Here is a 27,522-nt window from a genome sequence, read left to right on the forward strand (position 1 = left end):
CTAAAATCAGCTTATTTTAAAAAGTACTTTTTTTTAAAAGTATTTTTCAAAAAAACACTTTTGGCGAAAAACAGTTTGTGTTTGGTCAATTAATTAAAAAAATACTTTTGAGCAGTCATTAGTGTTTGACCAAACTTTTAAAAAGTGCTTCTATTTGTATTTTTCTCAAAAATACTTTTCAAAAAAGTGCTTTTGGGCAAAAATTGTTTTTTTAGCTTCTGAAAAACTGCTTCTGCTACTCTCCGGAAACACTTATTTTCTCTCAAAAGCTTGGCCAAACACCTCACTTTTTTTTTCTTCAAATAAGCACTTATTGAAAAAATAAGTACCTTTGGGGGAAAAATAAATTTGACCAAACAGGCTATAAGATATGAATAAAAAAATAGGAGGAGAGAGCGTGTCATGTTTAAAGTTGATAAAGGAATTGATTTTTTGAGCTTTTTTTCCCCATAGATTTTAAAGGAAGAAATGAGTTTTGACCAAATCGTAAACTATAATAGTATAAATATAACATATAGGTAAAGAATTTTATACAATAGGGTGCAAAATAGAAAAATCGAACTACTGCATCTGATTCATAATAAATGTCCATTTAGCCTTTTTATTTCGATTCAAATAAGTGTCTATTTATATAATCAAGAAGAAATTAATTTTATTTTTCTAGATTTATCCTTATTAAGTGTTAAGTGACCGATGTCAATGTGTTACATTAGTTGTCATATGCAAATTTTAATTAAGAATAATTTAGTTAAAATATCTATTTTTAAAAAGATGTAGTAAAAGCTATATAACATGATTTTAGAATTTCACTGCACAACCATTATTTAGGTGACCCAAAAAAAAAAAAAAAAGTATATGTTGAGAATAAAAAATTATTTCCATATTAAAGGTGAGTGCCTAAAAAAAAAAGGTTTCCTTTAAAAACGCCGTGGCAGCCATTAACTAACGAGTACTCTTAAACCCTAAACCCTAGCTGTGTTTGATAAAGTGAGAGAGAGAGAGAGAGAGGAAAAGAAGAAAAGGCAAAAATTGAAGGAAAGAAAGGCATGTCAAGGCCTCATTTGTTGCAAGAGAAAGACTACTCAGCTCTAAAAGAGCTTTTCAGCCACCATATTGAGTCCTTTGATCACATGCTTGATAATGGACTTGAAACCATGCTTTTGAATATCAAACCTGTTCAAGTTGTTGATTCCTATTCGAAGCTCAAGCTTAGAAATATCCTTTTTTTTTTTTTTTGTTCTTTACAGTTTTTTATTCTTGCCTGCGTTTATTCACCGATTCCTTTTTTATTTTCTCAAGAAAGCTGAAAATTTAATATTAAAGATTGCATTTTTAGGTATGTAAATTGAAAGCCTTAGGCCTTTTGAATTTAGGATACACTTTGCTGCTGCTATGAGTTGATTTTTCTCTGTTTGTGGTCACGTAGAAAGAGAAACATGATTATTGAAACCGAAAGTTTTCCTTTAAAGATTTGGAAGCATATTGGAGTAGGGATAGCATGATTGCATATATACCTGTGGTTCTACATTTAAATTGGAGGGACCCCAAATGAGATGGGACTTGTTTCATTTGTCAAACAGGATACTGAGCAGCTAGAGATTTTTAACTATCTTATTTTCGTTTCCATCGTGTAATTGAAGACCTAAGCATTGTGTATTGAATCATGTTGAAGTTAGGATATAATTTTCTATCATCAGTATTTGAAAACCAAAAAAATATTTTATTTGAGATATATTTCAGAATTGGAGAAGATAGCAGCATACTAAGTATCAATTTATAGTAGGAAAACAGAGGGACTGTGAAAGAGATGGACTCTTGGTAGTGAGTATGACATGATAAATTCTGAAGAAAGGTTCATTCTCTGCGGTCATTTGCTTGTCAGAACGTATTGAAAACAGTTTGGTAGTGCTTCCTGCATGGGATAAAGTTTCAAATGTTTGAGGTAGCCTTAGCTGTGATTTTAATTAGTACAGGAATGAGGTAAGTGCTGTGTGTATGCTTCTTTTGTTACTTATCATCAATCTTAAGTTCCATCATTTGTTTAATAGTTTTTCTTAACCTGAGAATACTATGGTTCGGCAAACCTGAGATATTCCCCCCTCAAAAGGAACGCACTTCCAAGACCATGCATGATGCTTTGTATCCGTTTGAGGTTAGATTTTATGTTCACGTAGTTTTGTTAGTGGATATCCAGGCCTGCATCTAATTTATGGTCTTTTGTGTTTGTCAAACAGTGTAGACAAGCTAAACTTTCATATACAGGAAAGTTTTTGGTGGATATCTGTTTCCAGTATGAGGATGGAGCTGTGATCAGGGAGAAATTTAATTTTGGGCAGTTCCCTATCATGTTGAAGGTGATTTTTATATTTCCCTAAATTTCAGCTAATTTCTGCTGAAAATGTTGCAAGTTAAGAAAAAGAAAAAAGACATGATGGGATAGTTACCAAAAAAAAAAAAGGAATTCAATGGTGGACCCCTTAAAAGTGATTCTGATCATGTATCCTAGCGTATACATGTGTTTTAATCCGGCATCTATATGTTGCAGAGGTTTAAGTAAGCGCTCAATTGTAGAATCATCAATAGGAAATGTGTTGCCTCCATTTTTCCCTTTTAATGACAGTACTATTGTTAGTGCTTGCATGACCTTTATTTGTTCATTTTTCCTCTTTAGTCAAAGCTATGTCACTTGAGAGCTACTGATGACTCCAAAAAGTTAATTGCTCACAAGGAAGAGCCATCAGAAATGGGCGGGTGAGAGCTGAAATTCTAATGATCAATCTATTTATCCTCACTCTACCCAGCTCCTTTTTTCTGTTGGTTCTGGGAGTCCTGCCTTTTCCATTAGGAATTGTAAAACTTGTGAAGAATCTATCATATTTTTGTAACTTAGAGATAATTTTTGGGCTTATTCACAGATATTTTGTTCTTAAAGGGCTTGAGAGAGTCATTCGGCTTATAATTTTGCCAAAGAGAAACTATGTGAGTCTTCCTTTCTTATTTATTCTTCGGCTATGGCGAAGTTTTAACACTTGGATGACAATATCACTGGTTTCTCTATGTTTACTCCACTGTAATTTTCTTTTCGTGTGATTCATTGGTTTCATTTATCATTTTATCCCCAGCCAATGAGTATGGCACGGAATTCATTTCGTGATAGGCGAGAAGGATATTCTGATAAAGCTGTCGTCATAAGGTTCTTTCTCTACACTCTTACTGATGACCAGTTCATGTAGCTAGTTGCATTTGGTTCTGCATTGGTGCTTGTTTATGAAGAGATGCTATCTTGCTTGTGATAGTTTCTAAAGACCATGGAGTACATGTCTCCCAAAATAAATATGGTCTCCGAAAAAGGGTATTCTCAAGAACATTGTGTACTAGAAATATTTTATTAGAGATTCTTGTGCTGACAAATAGCATAAAAAAGAAAGCAAGCTATGTGCTATGACTAACGCCAGTAAGACATCTGAAAACAGATAAAAGTTTCCAGCTATTTAAAACATCAAGTAAAATAACAGGGAAGGATGAAGGAAGGGGTGGGAGCATGAAGAGGTGAGATCCTATTCTGTCATGCTGAGAGGGTTGGTTGAATTCTTAGTCTTTCCTCTTGTGATAGGGTTCCAATAGTAACTACTTAATAATTCCATCTGCAGTGATTGTCTTGACCCGGGACTGCCTAAAATAGTTCTTCATAAGTACTAAAAAATTGTTTTACATTTATTTTGAGACCAAGGAAAAGTTCCTTTAGGAGTTGTATATTTTACCAATAACCAATCAGTACAGCGTAAATCTTTTATATATCAATCAAAATTACAAAAGCTGATTTGAGGCTGCCTGATTGACCATATTGGTTTTTTCTGGCTCACTGGAGGATAGAGGGATTTGGATAAGTTTGATGCTTTCTTAATACTTCTCTCAGGAAGAATCTTTGCTTATTTACTTGGCAAAATAAACTAGGATAAAATAAATGTCAAAATGTTTTTCCTGTCTATTTTATGATACTGCTTCGGTTCTTAATTCGTTGGGCTCACATGTATTTTGGCACAAAACTAATCCCTCTAATTGGATTTCAGATGTGTAAGAGAAGATCAGTCTGCAGTCTCACTTAAATTGTATTATCTGAACAATGGAAGTGCAAGACTTGGATTCTGGTAACTAAAACTACGCATGATTGAACTGTCTTCTTGTATGATGTCTGAAACATCCTTCTTGCTATCTGCTTGCAGGATACAAGGAAGGGAATACTTGCTTCCTGTTGGTATCATATTAAAGGTAAGCTGGTATGCTCTAGTCTTGTTAGATTTCTCTTTGAGAGACTAGAATTTTTTAATATAATCCAATATGTGAAACTTGCAATCAAGTTTTACATAAAAACGCGGAGCTATCAATTATAACTATCCTTTGAAGTAATGGAAAAGTAACTAGGAATCATGGCAATTTGCCGAGTGCGATCTGACATCCAGGTGATTATGACGTTCTAATCTGCAACAATTGGAGGAATCTTAGTTGTTAACTATTCAGTATTCTAGAACATAAGGATTAACATAGCCTATTTTGATTTATGAAAGTTCTAACAATAATAATAATATTATTCCGTAGTGATTGTTAATATTCTTTTATATTCATTTCAAGTTGAACGGTAAGTATTTTTTTTTTTTTTTGGGCATTTTGAAATTCTTTTTATTACAATTCTATCTCTGATTCTATGTGAATTTGGTCTCCTTATATAGTGTTGGGCAATCCTCACTTTATGAGCTTGCTTTCGGGGTCGAGTTAGGCGAAAAGTCTTCTTTACCATCTCAATGTCTAATTGTTCAATAGAATGGTTAGTTATAACTAAGAGACAATATACGGGATGTAAATGACACTTAAACTTGATCACTGCTTTTCATGAACTGTAAATACCTACCAGCACTTCTTTTTTTATGCTGGTTCTGTTTGTAATAATATTTTAACCATATTAAAATAAAAATAATGAGACATAATATGCTGGTTAAATTGTGCTACAGATGTAAATTTTCAAAATTAACCAGCTATATCATTCTATGATTCTATCAGAAGATGTAGTGCTGGCAGAGGATTATCTATAAAGTCGGTTACATTATTGTTAAGGCAGCATCAGGAGGCTGACTTAAAAACTATTGTAATGTATTTAGTTTTAACACAAGTTTTTCCTTTGAACTCTGGGTTTGGTTTGCATAGTAGATTCATCCAGCTACGCTTGTTTATTCTGCTAGATTTCTTACTGCATTTATCTGTCCCCAGGCCCTTGTGGACACCACTGATCACGAGATATACGTCAATTTAACATGTTGCTACAATGAAGAATGTGACCGTGTAAAGGGATCAGTTGGAACCCAGCTTGTCGGTGAACGAGCAAAAATTATTCTGGATGAAGTTCAGGCTTTATCTCTTTTTACCCGCGCACAGTGCCTGCAGCATATTGGTACTTGTTCCGTTTACTATCATGGTTAACTGTGATCTTATTACATGACTGTCGATTCCATATGATCAATCTTCCACTTTTCAGGGGAGCATTTCCAACCTGTTATGACTGGAATGCAAAATGATAGTTACAAAACTGTAAGTGTTATCTTGGTTGTACTTGACATGATTATAGTCAGAAGTCAGAACAGACATCTTTTTCTGGATAAGATACCCTGACATCACATCCTCTCCTCTCTCTCTCTCTCTCTCTCTCTCTCTCTCTCTCTCTCTCTCTCTCTCTCTCTTATCAGGTTGCTGATGCTGTGCTGAGAGACTACATATTTGTCCATCTGGATAACAATCATGATAAATTCAATCTATTTATGTTAGTTTTTTCTTTGGCAATTATCTTGTGATTTTATGCTAACTCTTCCACCTAGTTGTATTTTTGGCTATTAATATACTGATACTCCTGCTTTATTTAGCTTTATGTTGCAGAAGCTTTTTTCTCTGATAGATCAGACGTCTGTCCTAGACAATCCAGACTCTCTGCAAAATCAAGAAGTTTTGCTGCCGGGTCACTTAATTACCATATATCTTAAGGTTCAAACTGTGAAATTACCTTTTTGAGGAATAAATTTCTTGTGACATTGAATGTGATGGTGACATTGAATGTGATGCTTATATATTAAGTGCCTCATAGAAATGTATATAAATATTGTCATTCTTCACTGTGCTTAAAAAATCTTATATGCAGGATCAATTAAGTGGAGAGTTAAGTGATTATTCAATCATTCAACTATACCTCAAACACAAAATAGTTGGCTATTGCTATATGAATCATCTGTATACAATTATGCTCTATTCAGGCCCATTTCAGTTCAGTCCAGTACTGTGCGGTTTTTTAAGTAGCGAGTTAGGCAACATACAAGTGCTAAAGTTGTCAGCGACTGCTCATGGTTGCAGTACATGATATGGATGAATATTTTCTTTTCCTTGCACAAGGCACTTAAAAAAGTATGCGTGATGGTTTTAACTTTTAAGGACAATTGGCTACTCTCGACTGTCTTAGGTTTTGTGTAGTAACTGTTTGAATTTTGGGTGTAATATGGGATTATCAAAGAAATGGATGGATACTTATAATTCTTTAGCTCCTTGGAGCTATAACACAGTGTACAGTTAGACATCACTTCCTTAGTACTCTTTACTCGATTAAAAAAGCACTTTAAAGATCTTCTATTACATTCTGAGCTAGCAAGAGATTTCTTGCGAATTTTCTATTCTGTTTGGCACATGTTGGGTCATGCCTCTATTTACAAGACTGCATTACATCATGGTCTGGTTTGAAGATTGGAAAGGAAGATACAGAATTCTGAATAGTTTTCCACATTTCCTCATGTGCTGATGTTGTCAAAGTAGAGGAATAGGACATAAATTTGAGTGCTCCGCTGGTCCTGTTCATAATTCCAATTTTTAATGCTTAGACTTCTTGTATCTTAGGTATAAAGAAGGGGGTCAGAAAATTAGCACATTTCATGAACTTCTTCAGTTTCTACTTGGATTGTTTTTAGATCTTTTCACACTTCATACTTTGATTTTTACTTTTGCTTCTTCTGTCCTTCCACTTTCTTGGTGCTTTTATTTCCATTATTCATTCTCTTTTACTTGTTAGAAAAACATGAGGATGAGGATCATTCCCTTGATATTTATGAAACTAGTTGCATAAATTAAAGACTTGAGATGTCTTAACTTGTTTAAGTTCTTTTAACTTTTATATGCTCAAAATATAATTTCATTTAATTATTAATATGTTAATCTGATTGTATATGTTAAAATATATCTATAACATCGTCTAAAATAGTTGGCACCTGAATCTTTCAACATGTTGTCATTTGAGTTTATCATTTATTTGAGTCCTGATATATGCCATCTAATGGTTGGAAAGTTTCAGATCAAGTCTGGTTGATTTTGTGTTATAATTCGTGAAGCATTTTATGTGGCACATAGTATATTAAGTTTATATTCTAATTCTATTGTCGTATCTAATGTCTTTCTCGCTTGAGATATCCAATTTTATATATCAAGCAGCCTTTATAGCTCCAGACCATCATTGATCAGAAGGTCTTTTTTTCCCATTCGTGATTGTTATCTGCGTGTTTGCAGTACTGCGTTGATTGTATTAGCTTACAATCAATTTTTTTTTTCACGGAATTTGCAATCTTGATTTTGTCTTGACGTTCTCTAACACATTTACAGGAAAAGCTACAAGATTGGCTGCTTAGATTACAACGGTTACTTCAAGAAGAAACTGATGGTGAAAAAAAGAAGTTTGAGCTAAGTAGCTGTATGTTCCATTTACCTATTCAATCCATCTTAGTTTATATCATTTTCATAGATAGCTGTACATGGCTATGCTACGCCATTGTACGGTGGGGGCACCATCCGTGACATTTTGCTTCGCCCTATTTCTGGAAAAGCCATAACTTTAGGAGAGTCCAAATAACGAAACATTGGAAACTTGATTTCAAGGGCTAGAATTTTCATTTAGCATGTCAAAATTTGTCATAGATTGAGAATTTTGCTTTGTTGAAGTGGAGTAATTGTTCCGTGATAGAAAATGTCGCTCCCACTCTAATTACAAATTATGACCCAAGGACCAGACAGAAGACAGGCCCCACTATGATATCTCGGGAAGTTCTAGTTGACCTATTTAAGTCACTAGCTTCTTGCTATCTAGCGTGCCTATGCCTTAGTATACAGGGAATCTTTGTCCTACTTAGAATAGGATGGTTGTAAAGTAGGAATCAAGCTGAGTCTACTGCTTTGATCTTCACTGTTGACTTAAAAATGTCTTCTTTTGTGCTAAAGTACTCTTCGTCGCAGAATATTTCTCCCTGCAATCATTACTGATGCAAATATGACAATTGACGTGAGATTTTCATGCAAAACACTCGAAACTAACTTATTTTCAAGTTAAACATATATGGAATAAAGAAGATATTTCTTACTCGTCAAGTATATGTATTGTCCTAATATTATTTTTGAGTGGGTGTGGTCACACTAGTAAGAAGTAATTAATGTTCTGTTGCAAACCAATTCATTTCTGGTAGTAAGATTTTCAGTAATACTCTTCATCTTGTATTTTACGGTTTTACCTCTCAGGAAAACCTTTGCTAGTTAGAGGCAGAGGGGCATAAGTGAATTAGTGACTAAAAGCTACTTGCTTTTCTGTTAGTTTAATATTGCAAACAGAAGTACTAAAGTTCAGAATATTTGAGCTTCCCTTTTATTTTTCTTTAAATTATCTCAATTTTCAAAGATCAAATCCGGGCATACTGGATTCTAGAACTCGAGTAGAATTTGGGATTGACTTCATCTGCTTTTATGGCATATTGCAGTGGCAGACGTCAAGAAGGCTATTGAAAAAAATGGTCCCAAACAGATGGGCTTGGCTATTGAGAACATGTTAAAGACTGGGAGATTGGTTACACAATCAGGACTTGATTTACAGCAGGTATTTGGCTATGTAGCTTTTATGTGAAACACGAATAACTCTTTATTTGAAAAACTGTGAAGCACCAATAACTAGGAATCACATTGCAACAGATGCTTATTCTTCCTACCAGTCTTTTTCTTAAACTTCTTTGTCTTCTGAAAGGAAAGCTAGATTAGTATTCTCTATTTCATCTGATAACTACCATAAGATGTCATATAGCCTATAGGAGCGTAGACCTATCAAAAATAAAAAATGACAACATACAAGAGTACAACAACAACAACATACCCAGTTTAATCCCACAAGTGGGGTCTGGGGAAAGTCAACAATACAAGATAACTAACAGAAAGTGAACAGTTAATAATAGGAAAAAGGTTCTCAAGGAAGGAAAGCTAACTACTATTGCCAATCTAAAAAAAAAAAAGGAAGGAAAAGCTAACTAAAAAAAAGGGCAGCCCGGTGCACTAAGCTCCCGCTATGCGCGGGGTCCGGGGAAGGGCCGGACCACAAGAGTATTGTACGCAGCCTTACCTTGCTTTTCTGCAAGAGGCTATTTCCACGGTTCGAACCCGTGACCTCCTGGTCACATGGCAGCAACTTTACCAGTTACGCCAAGGCTCCCCTTCAAGGAAAAGCTAACTAAACTAACGGAAAATGAAAAAAAAAATCAATTGAATCACATCTGAAAATTCTGTTCTGTTCTGCCCCAAAGCTAACATACAGTCAATGCTGTATTAAAGAAGCTGCACCAAGTAGATTGGAGTACCAGTTTCCTCAGGGTTTTGGTCAGTGGGGAGAGCACAGTGGGTTAGGGGATGAGTTTGAACCAGTCCACTGTCAAAATCCTGATATATAAGTGGAGAAGGGTAGAAGGTGGGTCCGTTATCAACCGAGTTTCGAACCGTGCGCCACTGACACTCAGGGATTTCTCGGTTATGAAAATAAGAGGTAGGTTAGAATACCATAGTGAACAAGAACAACGTGCGCTGAAAGATATTGAATGTTTAGCGGTTTTCTACTTTTCTGTGTGTCTTTGTAAATCTTTACTCAACAATTTATGAGAATAGGGGTTTATCTTTAATATTAGTGGCAAAACTGAAACTGTCTTTTCCCTTAATGATAAATCAGTAGGGTTTATTATTGAGAAATGTTTTTTTTTTCATTCTAAAAGAAAGAACTGTATTCTAAGTGCACCAAATAATAGTTACTAGTTACTACATATGTGCAGACAGATTTTACTGCGAATTGCAATTTTGGCTTCTCTGATATTATACTTAGGTTAACATTATTTTATAGAAGGCACACCTTTACAATCATCTTCTCATGCGTATCTTCACTTGGCTGTTTTTTGGTTAGAGAGCTGGTATGACTGTCATGGCAGAAAGGTTAAATTTCCTCCGTTTCCTTTCACATTTTCGAGCGGTTCATCGAGGTGCCTCATTTGCTGGTCTTCGTACTACAAGTGTGCGGAAATTGTTGCCTGAGTATGTTGTCTTTTTGTCTGCGGGCCAATTGCTTTATTTTCACAAAAAATCACTTAAGTTTCTATTCATATTTCCTGGCACTTCCCGCTATTTTTCAGATCTTGGGGTTTCCTTTGTCCTGTTCATACACCTGATGGGGAGCCATGTGGTTTGCTTAATCATATGACTGCAGCTTGCCGTAAGTTCTTTTGTCTTGTGATATCAGTTGTTTCACCAACCTAAATTTGTGGATGTAATCTTGTTTTTACTCTTTTTTCCGTTAACTATGAAAGTTGCTCTTGCTCTCACTGTCCAAGGAACATTTATTTTCTTGCCCAGCTTGAGATGTTACAATGTCCCTTATGTTCTGCGTTAACAATAAATTATCTCCCCATCTTATTGATTCTTTGAGAGGTGAAATCCAGTCACTACTTTTTAGCAGAGTTTATATTTCTCCACTTAATACAATCATTCTGTCACCAGGCATAACATCATACTATGATTTGAAGGGCAATGTTAAAGACTTTTTCAAAATACGGATGTCCATATTGAATGTGCTGATTGCAATTGGAATGACACCATCATCACCAAAGCTTGTGCAAGCCGGTCCGCCTGAAGTGCTGTCTGTCCTACTGGATGGTCGTATCGTGGGCTCTATGCCATCGGATTTAGTTGAAAAAGCTGTTGCCCACTTGCGGAGATTAAAATTGTCATCAACATCAACGGTTTGTTCCTGATTGACTAAATCTAGCAAAGATCTTTTGCTTAGTGACTTATTATGCACTTACTGCACAGTAGATTCCAGTTGATTTGGAGGTTGGATACATCCCTTTGAGCATGAATGGAGCATATCCTGGCCTATATCTGTTCACATCTCCTTCTAGGTTTGTTCGTCCTGTAAGAAGTATCTCTGTACCTGCTGAAGAGGGCAATGATCTGGAACTCATTGGACCCTTTGAACAGGTGGGTTCTATGTATCTTGCTTTTTCCTTATGCCAAATTATATCCTTTTGTAGTAACAAACATGAATATCATGAACTTCATTACTAATGAGAACCTCTGATATAATGATTGCAAGGTTGTGTATTTGTAATGTAATGTGCAGGTGTATATGGAGATAAGCTGCCCGGATGGCGGAGATGGAGGAAGGAAACATTTATTCCCTGCCACACATCGAGAAATTCATCCAACTAATATTTTGAGTGTTGTTGGCAATCTTACACCTTGGTCTGATCATAATCAGAGTCCACGTAATATGTATCAGTGTCAGGTATTGAGTTAGTTTGAAATGATTTGTGGATAATGTTATATAGACTGCTGAGGCTTACGTTATTATATCTCAATGTTTCATCTATTGTGCAGATGGGTAAACAAACAATGGGTTTCTCCTCACAAGCATTAAATTGTCGTGCTGATCAAAAGTTATATCACCTTCAGGTTTGTCCTGATTATTATTTGCAATTCGATGTGTTCATGAGTGAGTTGTTGCCAGCCCTCAAGTTGAGTACAATGTCATACTTATTTGAAAGAGTTTTTGAAGTGTTCTGTTGAATTGTATGGAGAATTTGGTGCTTGAGTCAGCACTTTTCTGTAGTTTTCTTGTGGAAGGGATGTAGAGGCCCGAGGGCAAGCGATGTATGGGATTAGTGAAAGGAATTGCAATATGCTGTTTCATACAGCAGTGTATGGGAACGGAAGAAATAATGAAAGCATGGATGGATTATGGTGTAGTAGCTATGCTTTGAATTATGTCATATTTGAAATTGATACGTATGTTCTTGCTCTTGCATCTGGTGAAATGGAGTGTGACCAAAACTTAAATTACTTTTTCTCAAAAAAAGAGTATGACCAAGTGGTGTTTGCTATAGTGAATTGATTATTTGATGTGTTAAGCATCTACGGTATTATTTCTTTTTATCTTGTAAAAGTGCATAGCAAGCAAGCATTCAGCTGAAAGATTCTTTGGGATGGTGGGTAAGGTGGATCATCTTCGAATCAGATAGTTTTATGAGAGTTATCACTCAGTGTACGTTTAACTTATTCAATAAAACATTCTTTACGGTGTTGTTTTTGCATTGTTGAGTTACCTGTGGGAAAGTCTAGTTTCGCAGGTAGTTTTCTCCATTGACTTTACGGACTCGAATTTTTTAAAGCTGAGTTATAATTTTTTGTTGGGTGAGGTCTCTCTGTGGTCATTTCTAAGTAATTATGTGCCTTAAACTGGCTGTCATTTTCTTGTAACAGCTGTAACTGTTAAGATTTAAGAACTTATGTTGATAGTGTGTTCGTTTTTGAGATATTGTTTTATACCTTCTCTCTGATTTCTTTTGGGGGAAAATGGATCTTTACAGACTCCTCAAACTCCAATTGTGCGCACAAAAGCTTATGAGAAGTACTGCGTTGATGACTATCCATTAGGAACAAATGCAATTGTGGCAGTTTTGGCTTATTCAGGGTAAGAGTTCTGTACTGTGCCTCGTCTTTTTCTATCTGCGGAAACATAAAATACATATCTTCATGTTATGCAGATATGACATGGAGGATGCTATGGTCTTAAATAAATCATCTGTGGATCGTGGTTTGTGTCATGGGCATATATACCAGGTATCATTTTACCTTTTAACCTTTTAATAACCTGTTTGGGCTTTGGATTGATCCAAAAACGACTTTCTTGTGCAACCTATGTTTTTCCATACAATTTCATCTACTGAACTATGATTTTCCTCTTGGCGCTACATTGGTGGAGTCTTAAGTTTTTGAGCACCAAAGTTTTATCTATGACAAATTTTTGGAAGGATGATAAGATATTTGGGTCTTTAGGTAAAATGAGAGGAAAAACTATTGGGCTATTTTACAAGAGTAAAGCATCGATCTCTCAAATCTTCTTCTCATCAATTCAAAACCTTCTTTCTGAGACCACAAACAACACCATGAAGTTTGATACTTGATGGTCTTTTTGTTTGTGGTCTTTAGTCAGAGGGTTGGAGAATGGAAAACAGATTTATCTCTGTTCTTTTTCTTATTTTGGGTTTTTAAGTTCTTATGTATTTGATCCCTCCCTTGCTAAACTGCTTATCCTACTACTCCCTGTGGAGGCAAGTTTTCTGATCTTTTATGTGGACATCTTTTATTGACCAATGTGTGATCTTCTGATTTGCAGACAGAAACAATTGACTTGACTGAGCAAAGCGCCAAATCTGATCGTGCTCAGAGATTGTTTAGAAGAAGCAATTTGGATAAGTCATCTCATCAGCTGATTGATTCTGATGGTCTTCCATACGTGGGTCAGGTAATAGGATGTCTTTTCTTTTTTCTATTTTTTGGTGAGTCAAATTGCACCTGAACCAACATGAACATTTGATTGCAGAGGATTAATCCAAATGAGCCATATTGTACCATTTACAATGAAATAACGAGTCAGACAACTAGTATGAAGTTGAAGGGTTCGGAGCCTGTCGTTGTTGATTATGTTGCTGTCGATGTGAAAAATAAAACGCATCTCCAGAAGGTGAGCAATTCCTAGATGTATTTGACTTTGAGAAGGTACATCTCTGTTGTTTCTTTTCTGGGTTTCCAATCCACTTTGCTATTGTTATCCTCTTTGTATGGATATATAAACTGGTATAGTTCTTTTATCTTTTGCTTTCTATTTCTCTTGAATTTCGATTTGTATATACATTGGCCAAGAACTTTTACTATCTGATGCTTTATTATCATAGTCGTAGCAACTCAAAGCTAACTGTTTTTGGTAAGTAAGGGTAATTTCAGAAGATGCTCCTATTATGCTAGAGGTACTTGCGAACTGTATAGGGAAAAGTTCCCTATTACAGAACTCCATTCGATCATCTGTGTCAGTAGCAACACGTGTGTACTACAAAAAAACCTCAGACAGCAAAGTCCTATAGAATTGTAGCTTATACACAAAAAGGGTCCTATAGAACTTTATGATTGAATTTTCTTTTCCTTTTAAAGTTACAGAGTTCCTTTCATTCCGTGTTGTTCACATAATAGTTTGTAGAGTGATATCCCAGGTTTTGTGGCTTCTGCCCGTTCTGCAGCTTCTTAGAAACTGTTTCAGAATTCTAGGCATGGTCTATCTCTTATACCAAATAGATTCAGCATCGACTGCCAGAGCTTATAAGTTACTTTACAGTGGTTGAAGTGTTGAATTGCATCCTCTCCTGTGTCTTTATGTAAGAAACAGCGATTAATATGTATACATTTCCTTAGTATTAAATTCAGCAATCAAATTATCTCCCTAAGCTGCTTTCTAGACCAGAAAGGTTCACTTTCTTGAGTGCTTTGTTGCCGGTACAGTAGAAGCTGGAAAGTGCCTATTCCCCCTTTACATCTCAAAGTTGTGCTTGTCATTTTGAAGAGCCATGGTCTAGAGTTGGCGTAAAACACACTCCATGTACCCCGTCATACATACACGATATTTATTACTCCCTCCGTCCCAATTTATGTTGATTCTTTCCTTTTTAATATGTCCCGAAAAGAATGTCACCTTTCTATAATTAGAAACAACTTAACTTTAAAATTCCCACCCTTAATGAAATGATTTATAGACACACAAATGTCTAAGATTTGTTTTAGACCACAAATTTCAAAAGTCGTCCTTTGTTTCTTAAACTTTGTGCCAAGTCAAATGGTGCCACATAAATTGGGACTGAGGGAGTACTACTTTTAGATGCACATTATTTTTCGCTATACGTTATCTGGGGGGAGGTGATTAGATAGGAGATGACACTACTTCAGCTGACTGAGGACATGACCTTAGATAGGAAGATTTGGAGATCGAGGATTGTGATAGAAGGTTAGTAGGTAGTTGAGTTTTGTCGGGCTGTGGGTGTGAGAGGTGGGGGGCTAGCCTTTCCAGCTCCTCTTCTCCTTTTCTTAGTAGTAGTATTTAGGTATCACATAGATTATTAGCCTTATCTGTGTATTACTATGTGTTGCTCCATTTGTGTTATATCTTGATATTTTGTTGTTTTAATTTTCTTGCAATCCTGCATTAACTACCCTCCCCAGACCCCACTTGTGGGATTACACTGGGTATGTTGTTGTTGTTGTTACATTGATTTAGCACCTGTGATGTCTATGAAATATTTGGCATGCAAGTTAATTAAAAAAATTGATCTAGATCCATAAGTTTGGCAATGAATCGAAAGAAATCCTGATTAACGCCAACCTTTACGAAGCAGGGACCGTATACAAACTGGATTCAACTAGATCAATATAAACTTCAAACTATATTGCAAAGTAAGATCTGCTTAGATCTCATCATGATCTTAGAGTTCCGAAGCAAACCCATATGCTCTTGGCTTAAATACATCTTTCATCCTGGTTGAATTTCTGAAAGCGTGTGTTTATGAGTAATGCCCTTCATGTCTAATGGTTGATTTAAGAACTGTTGAGACGCAAAATAAAGTTTTGTGGTGTTAGGATAAAGCTTCCGGCAGGTGGAACATTAACCTAAAATCTTTTGAACAAAGGAGGGGAGAGTGTAAGTGAATAATTTAGTCAATGAAGCTTCCAAAGGTGGATACCTCCCATAATAAAATTTACAGAAAACCTGATAATGAAATAGTCCGTTCGTAATCGTATAATGCTGCTGATTTGCTTAAAAAGTGAATAACATCTGTATTTCTTCCTTATTTGTTTGCTATCATAGCTTACACTGGCCTTCAACCTCTTTAGATGTCGATCTGAATTGCTTCTTCTGGTCAATACAATTTTCTCCTTCAATTAGTTCAAACAACTTCGTTATTCCTCGTTCTTTTTGCAACCACTGCTACATAAGATTTTCCAACACTTTGTACTTGGGGTTTCGGTATCATATTAAGAGCGCAACATGTGATGTGTGAGTTAGATGCACATCACTGGTTCGAACCCTGCCACAAACAAAATCTTGGTTTTTTTTAAGTAGAGAAGGGCAGAAGGGGCATGTACCCGTTATCTGCCGAGTTTCGGATCCTGCTCCATTGGTCCTTGGGGATTTCTCGGCTTTAAAGAAAAAAACTCCCAACACTTAAATGGTTGTCCTATCTGAGTCCAGTAGTTATATCTAGAACTCCAAGAGCTATAGTGTCTTCTGCCACCTCAGAGGCATATTATCATCAGCCAGCAGTTGCTATAGTCCCATATTGTAGGGCACTCAGATTCTGTATCAAGTTGATTCTTCTTGTCTGATTCAGATTCTTCCCAGATGCATTGTCATCCATCTTCTTGAAGACCCTTCCTACATCCTATTGGGTTCGTCTATGCTAGTTCTCATCCAGGATTATCGATGCCTCTTTTCCTCGAGTCCCTTGCTTTCGTTAGGTGAAAGAGATGAAAGTAGTTTTCATGAACTAAATGGGATTAATCTTTGGTGTAAAATTCAGTATCTTCAAATGTATAATATAGAGTTACACCTGGTTAGGGGATGGGAAGAGAAACGTGACGGAGCATAGGAATGGCACTTTTACTTTCCTTAGCCCCTTTGCTTTAAGATAGTAGTGTTGATTCACCTTGGCAAGTTGTTAATACCTATGCTGGAGAACGGATTTTGGAGTTGTTAGTTGGAAACAACTGGATGGCTGAACAGCATCCTGTTGGTTATTAGCTAACAACTTGGAAGACAACTGGTAAGGAGAGTGACATCAGTGTTTAAACTGTTTTTCCTGGTTGCTTTCTGTGATAACGTCTGGGTTTAAATTCCCCTAGATTGATTTGAGAACCTAACTTTTGACTTTGAAGTGGCCCATTGACTTCGATTCTTTCCTTGCTTCTGAGATTACTGATCTAACCATGGTACATAACTTAATGCTGTCCTCCCCCTCCCCTACCCAACTCCTCGAATTTATGCCTTCTCAATCTTTCTATAGAATATTATAGTGGATATCAGCAGCTTGTTAGTTATGAGAACTAGGAGGAGAATCACTTGATTTTGACCAGGAGTTGCATTTTATACCAAGTCCTTTAAAAGGCAAAACGGGAACCTACAGGACAAACCCTTTAGTGATTGACACGTCTGTGAATGAAACTTCTTGAGCTATGGATTACTTCAATTGTTTCTAGGGGTGTGTTCGGTATGGAGGAAAACATATTTTTCCCATGTTCGGGACAATAAATTCCACAAGAGGCATTCCGCATTGATTGTGTCCTCCCGACCCTCCAACACATCTCATCCTCACCTCCCGTAGTATTTGTCTAGATTATATACAAATGCTTTTAGGATGATATTTTTTGCTTATGTACCGAACACAAGAAAATAGGTAAGAACCCCACTTATTTTCCTTTGAAAAGCATTTTCCGCCATACCGGACACACCCTTGGTCTCTGATGTAATTGTACTGAACGTAGTGGTCCACCCTTCCCTGACAGGGTAAAAAAGAAAAACCAAAGCATAGCCTCTAGCCACCAACAGTCCATACTCATGAACTCAATGTTAGTTTTTATTTAGCATTGGTCTAGCATATATCACAAGTCTACGAAGTCTCTGTTGTTTGCTATAAGTTCTTCGTATTATTGCTGTTTCAATGTCTCTTTATTTCATTGTATTAAGGTAAGTCAATGTTTTCTTGGGGATTCATGTCTGCCTTGGAAGTTTCACAATTTTCATGTTCTTCAGGGCATTTTTGGGTACTATTCACTATTTGTCTTCTAAAGTATGGGATGGTTCCGGTGATGCAGCAGTTGAATGTTTATTGTGCCTGTCAAATTTTGCTACTATTGTTACTTCTCAGTTTTTTTTTTTGGGGGTTGTAATAACAAAAACTTTGTAGTTCATGATGGACAGTTGGACACATCCTCACTCTAAGCCCAAAAAAAAAAAAACTTACTCTGGTGTCATGACTTCAAAAAGCTTCATTCTTTCTGGGCAGGCGAACATACGATTTAGGAAGTCCAGGAATCCTGTAATTGGTGATAAATTTAGCAGCAGACATGGGCAGAAGGGTGTTTGCTCTCAATTATGGCCTGATATCGATATGCCCTTCTCAGGAGTTACAGGAATGAGGCCAGATCTTATTATTAATCCTCACGCTTTCCCTTCAAGGATGACGATTGCTATGCTGTTGGAGTCGATTGCTGCTAAGGTATGTCTGTTTTTGACTTCCGCCGCGTATGGTGTTATTTATTTCAAGCAAAAGTATCTGGCTACATGAAAAGCAAGTGATTATGTTGTAGCTCTCCAGATAATGATATCTCCAACTAGTTTCTGTAGTAGTTTATATTTAGTCTATTGGGTGATGGTTTTATATGCTGAAGACGTCTCTTGTTTATGGAGAATTTTTCATGTAGCTTGACATGGATTATTATATACGCTGAAGACTTTTTATATATATGCAATCTCCAACAGGGAGGTGCTTTACGTGGGAAGTTTGTTGATGCAACACCGTTTTCTAACACAGTGAAGGAAGGAGAATCAGAATCCAGTTCGCTGGTGGATGAACTTGGTTCCATGTTAGCGGCTTGTGGCTTCAATTACCATGGCGTTGAGGTACTATATAGTGGAGTATATGGGACAGAACTGACTTGTGAAATATTTATTGGGCCTGTTTATTATCAGCGTCTGCGACACATGGTTTCCGATAAATTTCAGGTTAGTATCACCTTGATGTTAGAACAAATAATCCTGATTATTCATCCTGCCCCTTTTGACCCTTTTACGCTGATTTATGTTCTCATCAGGGGTAGCAAACATGGACTCTGTTTGATGAATAACTGTTTAAATAACCACCTCCTGTGCTCGAGTCTGATGTGAACTGTTAAGTTTGAAAATTGGAAGCTAAAACATGATAAGAATCCGATGTTTGTGCTCAACATTGACTTCCAAATGAGACCAAGATCACTAAATGCTTCCTCTACCGAGTTTTCTTTCCTGTTTGAATGTTTCATGTTTAGTGTTTCTTATGACTCCGGGGTTGACAGATTTCATGCTAATGGGTCTCTTTACTGGTCTATCTTCTTCAACTTTAAATGGGATAATATTTACTGTGTAAAATCAAAGTTTATCCAGTGGAATCCGTCTCTCTTTAGTCCCACCATTTCACAGCGCCCCCCCCCCCCCCCCCCCCCCAAAAAAAAAAAAAAACCACACCCCAAAAAAAAAAAAACCGCTGAAAAAAAACAAAAAGGAAAAAAAGGGAAGGACAAAAACAATTACCCCACAGGTTATGTTTTGATAAATTGGACTTCTAAATATTCTTTACTTAACATGTCCTCATTCCTTGTCAGGTTAAATTGGATACTGAAATTGGCTTGTTTTGCTGTACAGGTCCGTTCTACTGGAATAGTAGACCAGGTGACTCGGCAGCCCATCAAGGGGAGAAAGCGTGGTGGAGGTGTCCGCTTTGGAGAAATGGAACGAGATTCACTCCTTGCTCATGGAGCAGCATACTTGCTGCATGATAGACTCCATACAAGCTCAGATCATCACATTGCAGATGTGTGCTCTCAATGTGGAAGTGTCCTAACATCATCATTGATCCAGGCACCGCCAAAACGAGCAGTGCAAGAGATTTTTGGTCTGCCGCCCGGTAGAGAACCCAAAAAGGTGACTTGTCTTGCTTGCTGTTCAAGTAAAGGAATGGAGACTGTTGCAATGCCGTATGTGTTTAAATATCTAGCGGCTGAATTGGCAGCCATGAACATCAAGATGACCCTCAAACTAAGTAATGAGGCTGGAGTACACGATTCTGGCAGTTGAAATATTCTAATGTCTAGAAGCAAGCAGAAGCTTGATGTCCATTACATCTGTAACTGTACTCTCCCAATCTGCAATATGTCCAAAAAAGGTTTGCAGCATGAGATTACTTGATTCTAGCAATGTTGATTTGGTTTTGACATCAAAAGACCAGTTTCCTAGTAGGTTACTGAGAAAGAAATTGTGCTGCAAATAAGATCTCAATAGTGCAGGAGGGGCAAGCTATGGAGATCTCTCATCAGTAAGAATCCCTAGCTGTACAAGTTTGTTGTCTGGCTCAAGTGGTGCAATGACCTTCCTGGCGTTACGAAGACGGCTTGGAGTGTAGAACAAAATATAGAACTATGTGCTTTATACTTTCTTTGTTATAGCCTTTTTGTACATTGTAGGGACTCTATGGTATCATTGTTGAGGCTCTCTTGCAGCCAATATTTTTGTTTGTCTCAGTAAACTTCAAATTGTTACTTTCATGAGATTAATTTTTTTTTATTTTTTGGTCACACAGTAGCTTTTTTTCCATATGTTCTTTTCGAAAGCAATCCTCTTATCGGTTGTGAACAAAAGCTAAATCAAGGGTAAATTCATATATTGTGTTGGAAGTTTACATAAAACTGCAAGTTATAAAAATGATTAAACATCAAACTATTATTTTGAAATACAGACTGGTAAAAGAAAAGAAGCGCTGGAATTTTGAGCCTCTAGCATCACAGCATGCTATCTGTTCTAGCTGGTAATCTCTTAAAGAAGTTGCTGGGAACAGAAGGCATCTTGCTTCTGAACCTGGGATGCCTTAGCATGTATAGTCCAGCAACTAAAGCCACTACTCTGAAGGGAGTCACATAAAGCATAACTGCTGTGAAAAGACTGAACATGATAAACAAACTGGTTGCTCTTGGATCTCTCCAGCTTAGCACTCCCTGCAGCCTCTCCCCTTGTGTTGCTACGTCCCCGACCACGGTCTGAATCCTCCCGGCCACACTTCTGAGCCTATCGTACCTCATTCGAGCAATGTCTTGGGGCCTAGACGTTGGGAATGTGTCGAATTCTTCATCAAGCTCATCAGGGTGTACATGTTCTGCCCATGAAAGCTTAGTGTCCATGTGAGGAGGGTGCCTTGGCCGGAACCGATAGTTCCATAGTCCAATGAGGAACATGTAGAGAAACAGAGTTGGCAGAATCAACTCCGGATACCAGATCAGTATCAAGAAGAGGATGTGAACCAAGACTGATGTGACTGGATTTTTCCAGTGACAAACATCACCAAACCATCGATTAACAGAGATTATGCTCGAAAGAAGTGACATGATCCTAAAGAAATTAGCCTTGCTTCTTCTCATACTCCACATGTGGGAATCAACATCTAACATGTACTCTACAATTTCTTTCCTGAGTGGTGGTTCCGCTCTAGCAAGCCTAACAGCAACAATGCTCATAGCTTGGTATCTCAAGTTGTCTACTTGGTTGACAGTGAAGGGATGAAGGTAGTGCATTTTGGGAAGCAAAGGGAGGCCATAAGTATGTAACATGTTGGCTAAAGAGAGGCTTGTGAATCTCACTGCCAATTGAAGTTCCCCCATTTTCTTAACCCCTGATGGGTGCAGAACAAGAAGGGGATAAGAATGAGTGTAAATTCTATGAGATTCCAACGTTGATAATCTTATACGCACCTTCCCAATTCGCGAGTCTCGTGCTGCTCCAATCCCTGGCTTCTCAACTCCTAAGTGGCAGTTATCAAAGACTCCCAATGTGATAACTGTGCAAGGATCATAAACTTCCCATGTGTATTGCTCATTCCATTTGGGGCTGAAAGTGTCAAGAATGGTTCTTGTCCTTACCCATTTCTGACCATATTTTGCCACACAATAGGCATCTGTGCTTCCTCTGCTATCCTTCATCTTCATTGGAAGAAGCCCTTCTGCACCTAATATGCCAACTTCCAATATTCCCACTGGTGGCTTCCACAGTTGTCTTGCTGTTGGCCTTTGATCACTTATGTACATGGCTGATTCATCCAGCACATGATATCCACCTTCTAGACATACTCTCAGGTGAACTCTGCTTGAAAACTTGAGCTCTTTCCTCCTGTCAACTTCCAAGGAACCAAAACCAAACTTCTCAAGGTTGAACCACCGAGAATGGACAGGCCGGTGGTCAAGCCTCTTGTCGAATGTGTTCAGTGGGAAACTTATCCTTCCAAGAATCTCATCTTTCATAGGGTGAACATGGTCCTCAATGCTGAGGACTAGATCCTCCTCAAAAGGCTCAGCAGCTACAAAAACCAAATCTTCATTCCACATTGGATTTGCTGTTCGAGCAGGACATATATTGGTCTTGAGCACCTGATTTCCCACCTGAGCTTTCACAAAAACTTCAGGTAGGCGGCTCTGGTCATTCGGGATGATATCTTGAGCTTCAATAACATTTACTCTCAGGTACCAAAGTTTTGGAGAGACGTAAACTTTGGACCTGACACTCATAACTCCCTCTCCATGAACAAAGGCAGCATCTGCATGCCAAGCATCTGAAAATGCTTCATCGGCTTGTGTTCCCATCCAAACAGCAAGCATGATTTCCCCTCTTACTTTCCCTTCTCCTCGTCGATCCTCCAGTCTGTACCATTGAGGAGCCAAGGGACTATCAGGAGGAACTCTTGTTGGGACCTCATTCAAGTCAAAAACCACCCTTCCAAGATTATCATCTCTTCCCATCATATCTTTATCCTTCACGTACACTTCAAGAACTGAAGACTGAATTCGATCTTTAGAGAAAGCAAATACCTGGTTCCACTCAGGATTCATTTTCTTATCAAAATGTTTTGTCCTTCCTTTGTAATTCCCTAGCTTCACTTCCACATATGGATCACAGCTACCGGTGAGGACACTTGGTTGAAGATCTTTGGACTTAACAACTCGAACATAAAGATAAAACATCTGCTCCACAAGGTCGTATGTGCTTGCATGTCTATCACTATTCATCCATCCTCTTCCTCCATATCCTCCGCCACGTGGCCACTGCTGACCAAGCTGAGTATTCGTGTCCTTCAGCTCATACTCATCGTTAGGGTGGTTATGCATCGTTCGGGGGTGGTCTACTTGATGCTGCATTGGTGGTTGGACACCCAGGTGGCTATGGATAGGTCGGTGGTGCTCTACTTGATGCTGCATTTTCGGTTGTACAGGTGGGTGGCTATGAATAGCTTGGGGGTGGTCTGCTTGATGGTGCATTGGTGGTTGGAAACCTGGTCTCTTCCTTATTGATATGACTGGCTGCTGCATAGCTTGATGCTTGAAAATGAATTGAGATCTTTCTTCAATGTGCTGAACTGATTCTGTGGCCTGCTCACTTGGAGTAAGATGACCGGGTTTTTCTACTACAGCAAAGCTAGAAGACTGATCAGCCGCAGAAATTGCAGCGTTTTCAGTTTTTAGTACTTCTGAACTATTACTAGCTTTAGGAGTATCAAGAGCAGAAACTTCAGGGGCAGGAAGTGAACTTGGTGGATTATCTAAATTTTCTGGATTTTCTATGGAAGGAATATTTGGAGGACTAGAAGATTTTGGGGTTGGCTGGATAGAAGATTTTTGAGGATATAAATTTGGATCAGATTGTGGTGAAATGTATATTTTGAGGCCGATCTCTCCTTTAACAAATGAGGAAAACCATTTCCTTTCAAGTTGGAATCTTTGATAAACTTCTTCCCCTTTCTTGACTATATTTGAGCAAGGAATTCTCACCCTTCCAAGAAAGTTTCTTCCCGGAATAGGCCTTCTCTCATGATACACGGAAACTTCAATGTATTTGTATCGATGGTTTTTTATATCATCAAGATGGAAGATAAGTTTATGGTTCCAATTGGGGTTGAGATTCTTTGGGACTGTTCTAGTTTTGCTAAGTTGGTTATCAAAATCAACTTCTACAAATGGACTTGCTGATCCTTCACCATCTTTGGGCATAAGATCATGAGCATCTATTACTTCTACTATGAGCCTCATTCTTCCTCCCTTTTTGTTCCTGTTTTTGCTCCTGGCTGAAGCTACTAAGAAATAACTCTTTTCAAGATATCTAAGCCTCAATTCTCAAGCAACCAGATTCTAATATTTAACAAAGATAGTAAGCTAAAGGAAGGAAATAACTTTGTATTTTTTGTGTGCAGTATAGTATCAAGGTGCATTCTACAAGAAAAGAATGATTTGATGAAGAAGCTGTTCAATAGTTCTGGAAGAAAGATTCTATGAAACCGAATAGAGGGAAAGGAATATATTTTTCGCAAAGTAGAAAATAAACTAGCAGTTCAAGGTGACATGCAAAGAAAAGAAGAGAAGGAAATAAAAGGAGAAAAATGAATATGTTAATGTCTGCTTGAACATGAAGACTATAGTCTTTCAGTGAAGAAACCAAAAGCGGTCCACTTCCATGTAAGTTCAGGTTCAAATAAATTTTTTTAACTTATATGCACAGTGTGTTTACACCATCATGTTAAGGTGATCTACGTTTACCCCAAATTTAGGTAATCAATTAAATTTGAGAGTGAGGTATAGGATATGTGGTTGAACTTTAATCTATTTGATTGAAAAGGATATATATGGATATTCTATGAGCAAGTGAATAATAGTTTGCACTAAATATATGTACTTAATAATATATGAATATTGTTTAATTGAATAAAGCTAAAGAAGAACACACTAAATCCGGACCAAAATCAGAGAATGAGAGGGGGAGATTTTATATATTTTGCTATTACAATGTTCTAGAACTGAAGAATCCAACCCTTGAAAGTAGGGTAATGGCCCCTATTTATAGTTTTGCCTTATGGGCCTCATACAACATAAAGCTCTTTTGAATAAAGAAAAATCCTAAAAAGGATAAGGTTGGGTCATACGATCTGACACCCGTACGACAGGCAGTACAATGTGGCAGAACGGTCTTGACGCGTGGCAATTGTGTAATGGATCACCCGGACCAACGGCCACGAACAACCGGGCCAACGGCCACGACCAACTGGACCAACGGCCACGACCAGCCGGACCAACGATCTTCTTCGCTTTCTTCGAATCAAGCACTTCTCCGGTCCGAAAGAAAGTCTTCATGCTCGTGCTTGTTTCTCTCTTCCCTCGATCTCCGGTCTCACCGGTCTAGCATACATCCGATTTTTACCGTATACAACCTACAATCAGGGGGCGGAGTACAAGCTGAGATATGGGTTCGGATAAGTTTTGCTCAAACAGTGTATTTGTGTAAGAAATTCATTAAAATATATATGTACAAATATTAAATTTAGAACTCATTTATTAGCACTTGAAGTTGTTCTGAGTTCCAGAACTTATAACGTTGAAATCGGGGCTCCGCCTCCGCGGTTACAACAACTTGTAATTGTCTAATGTGATACATAGATAGTGTAAACTATTTACAGTGTCTATGTACTCAAATTAAATCCTTCAAATATTTTGTAACAACAGTCCAAGTTACCTGTTATATTGTTCCCTATTGTTCAAAAGTAACCCAGGAGATCTTGGCTAAGAGCGACTGTTGAGACTCTTTTACTGTCAAACATACACTTTTAAATTAACGTATACTATGTTGGTTAATTTGTTCCACACTTCTTTCTTTTTTAGCTTTTATTTGTTACTTTAAGCTAGAAATTGAGAACATTCTAGATGTAGATCCAATGTTTATTCTTTTCTTATTTTGTATTTTTGCTTTTAAAATTTTGAGAATAATTATTATAGCACTAGTAAGAAAAGATATACATGAAAAAAAAAAAAAGTTTGCAGTCTCGGGAGTTATGATTACCCCAACGAGTAAGGGCCCGTTTAGCTTAGCTTAAAAAAATGCAATTATAAGTTGAAAACAGCTTATAAGCCAAAAAAAAAAATAAGTTAGGCTACCCAACTTATTTTTTTGGACTTATTTTAAGCAGAAAATGTCTTATAAACTGATCAGTCAAACACTCAAAAAAGCTAAAAACAGCTTTCAGCAACTTCTAAGCTAAGCCAAACGGGCTCTAAGTTTAACTGCTTTTAGCTCAAGCCTTGCCTTTCTAAAGGCAAGAGCTAAACTTAGGTACACTAATTCTAACCCTTCTAATAATGAGTTTAACTTTTATGTAGTACAAAAAATATATACTATTAGATCATCTAAAAGTTAACAGATAACCGTCCATAATAAATACTGAAATCAGTAATTTGAATACATGACCTGCTACAACATGTTAATATACATTGCTAGTACAAAAAATTCTTCGGACTGATAGTGTATATAGGTCAAATCGTGCAACAATTGGCAAAACGAAGAGAAAAAGAAATAGAAAACTAAAAGAGAGAATTTAAAAAGGAAAAAAGGAGGGAGAGCTCCTTAAGTTTGAAAGCGAATGTAGAGCTAAAAGGAAAATGCCTTACTTGGATCTTGTGATCTTTTAAGGCATTCCATTCTTCTTAATATATGAGTAGAAGCATGTGAGGATCCAAAGATGTCACATATTCAACTGAAGCAAAAAGGATAAAGCAGACACAGAGTTTGGGGGCTATGTATTGTAAGCACAGCCCAAAGATGCCTTTTACTGCTTTATTCTTTTCTTGATTACTTAATTCCATAATTACTACCCATTCTTTAGACTAGAAAAAGTTGCATTTCCTTTAAGAGTTCATCTAGGTTTTTCAACCATAATTTATGCTTAGTGATGTCTTGGTAATTACTTGCACATCTAATTGTTCTCTCTAGTTAAACTGAAATAATTATGTGAGGATAAACTATTTACGATCAATCTTTTGCTATCTGAGTTCATGAACTAAGTATGGTTAGGGACATCATTATTAGTTGCGTTTGTATTAATTTTGTGGGCCAAAATTTATAGCAAAATTTACAAATACAATAGTTAAACTAATATTTAATATTAGAATTCAGTACTATTTAAAATACTAAAATAATAAGTACTACTATTTGTATACGCAAGACGGAAACCTCACTATCACTTCATTGCAGGGAGCAGCTAGCTCAACTTTGCTTTAATGGGAAACCCCATCTTAATTTTATATAAGTTATGTAAATTCAACAGCTTTATTAAATACTTTTATATGATTAAAACATTTCATTACAATATAAACAATAATATTTAAACTAAATGTAACTTATTAGCGGAGGCGAATCCAGAATTTTAAGTAGCTATCGGATTTTTTAATTTCTTTTACCTTTGGTTCGTTGCAGCTTAGCGCCTATGGGTTTTTTTTATTTCTTTTATCTTTTGGGACTTGGGTAATTAGAAATAAAGGGGAAAAAATTCATTAGATGCAATATAAAAAAGAAACACGTTTTTTACGTTTGAGTAATTAGAATTATAGAAGCAACAGGATTTCGAATAATATAAAAAAGAAAGTTAAAAGGCTACTTTAGAAAATAAAAGCATAGAACGTGCGGGGGCTCAGGTGCGATCCCGAGATCTTGAGGAAATAAAC

At 37.0% G+C, this 27,522-nt stretch overlaps 2 protein-coding genes across 5 annotated transcripts; one reads left to right on the top strand and one right to left on the bottom strand.

Moving 5' to 3' along the window:
• Nucleotides 1–929: 929 nt before the first annotated feature.
• On the top strand, nt 930–20,544 carry LOC132644492 (DNA-directed RNA polymerase I subunit 2). Of its 4 annotated transcripts, XR_009583864.1 has the most exons (28): nt 930–1,215; nt 2,070–2,152; nt 2,235–2,354; nt 2,672–2,751; nt 2,916–2,979; nt 3,123–3,193; nt 4,071–4,148; nt 4,224–4,269; nt 5,263–5,443; nt 5,528–5,580; nt 5,736–5,809; nt 5,910–6,027; nt 7,681–7,768; nt 8,823–8,938; nt 10,277–10,404; nt 10,503–10,582; nt 10,867–11,108; nt 11,182–11,346; nt 11,489–11,653; nt 11,746–11,820; nt 12,735–12,838; nt 12,912–12,987; nt 13,544–13,672; nt 13,751–13,891; nt 18,252–18,464; nt 18,728–18,970; nt 19,646–20,165; nt 20,287–20,544. XR_009583864.1 is itself a non-coding variant. In XM_060361085.1 (27 exons), exons 1-27 carry the CDS (start codon nt 1,047–1,049, stop codon nt 20,075–20,077), a joined length of 3,534 nt encoding a protein of 1,177 aa, XP_060217068.1. In that variant the 5' UTR covers nt 930–1,046; the 3' UTR covers nt 20,078–20,544. The 4 variants fall into 4 exon arrangements, 3 of the variants coding, with proteins under 3 accessions (XP_060217068.1, XP_060217069.1, XP_060217070.1); XM_060361085.1 differs by having other exon boundaries at nt 19,646–20,544; XM_060361086.1 differs by lacking the exons at nt 2,672–2,751; nt 2,916–2,979 and having other exon boundaries at nt 19,646–20,544.
• Nucleotides 20,545–20,674: 130 nt separating this feature from the next.
• LOC132644493 (FT-interacting protein 1) lies at nt 20,675–24,482 on the bottom strand. Its single transcript, XM_060361088.1, has one exon. The coding sequence runs from the start codon at nt 24,064–24,066 to the stop codon at nt 20,779–20,781; it is 3,288 nt and encodes a 1,095-aa protein (XP_060217071.1). The 5' UTR covers nt 24,067–24,482; the 3' UTR covers nt 20,675–20,778.
• Nucleotides 24,483–27,522: the final 3,040 nt, after the last annotated feature.

This window comes from Lycium barbarum, chromosome 6 (assembly GCF_019175385.1).
Source record: "Lycium barbarum isolate Lr01 chromosome 6, ASM1917538v2, whole genome shotgun sequence".
Taxonomy (NCBI): domain Eukaryota; kingdom Viridiplantae; phylum Streptophyta; class Magnoliopsida; order Solanales; family Solanaceae; genus Lycium; species Lycium barbarum.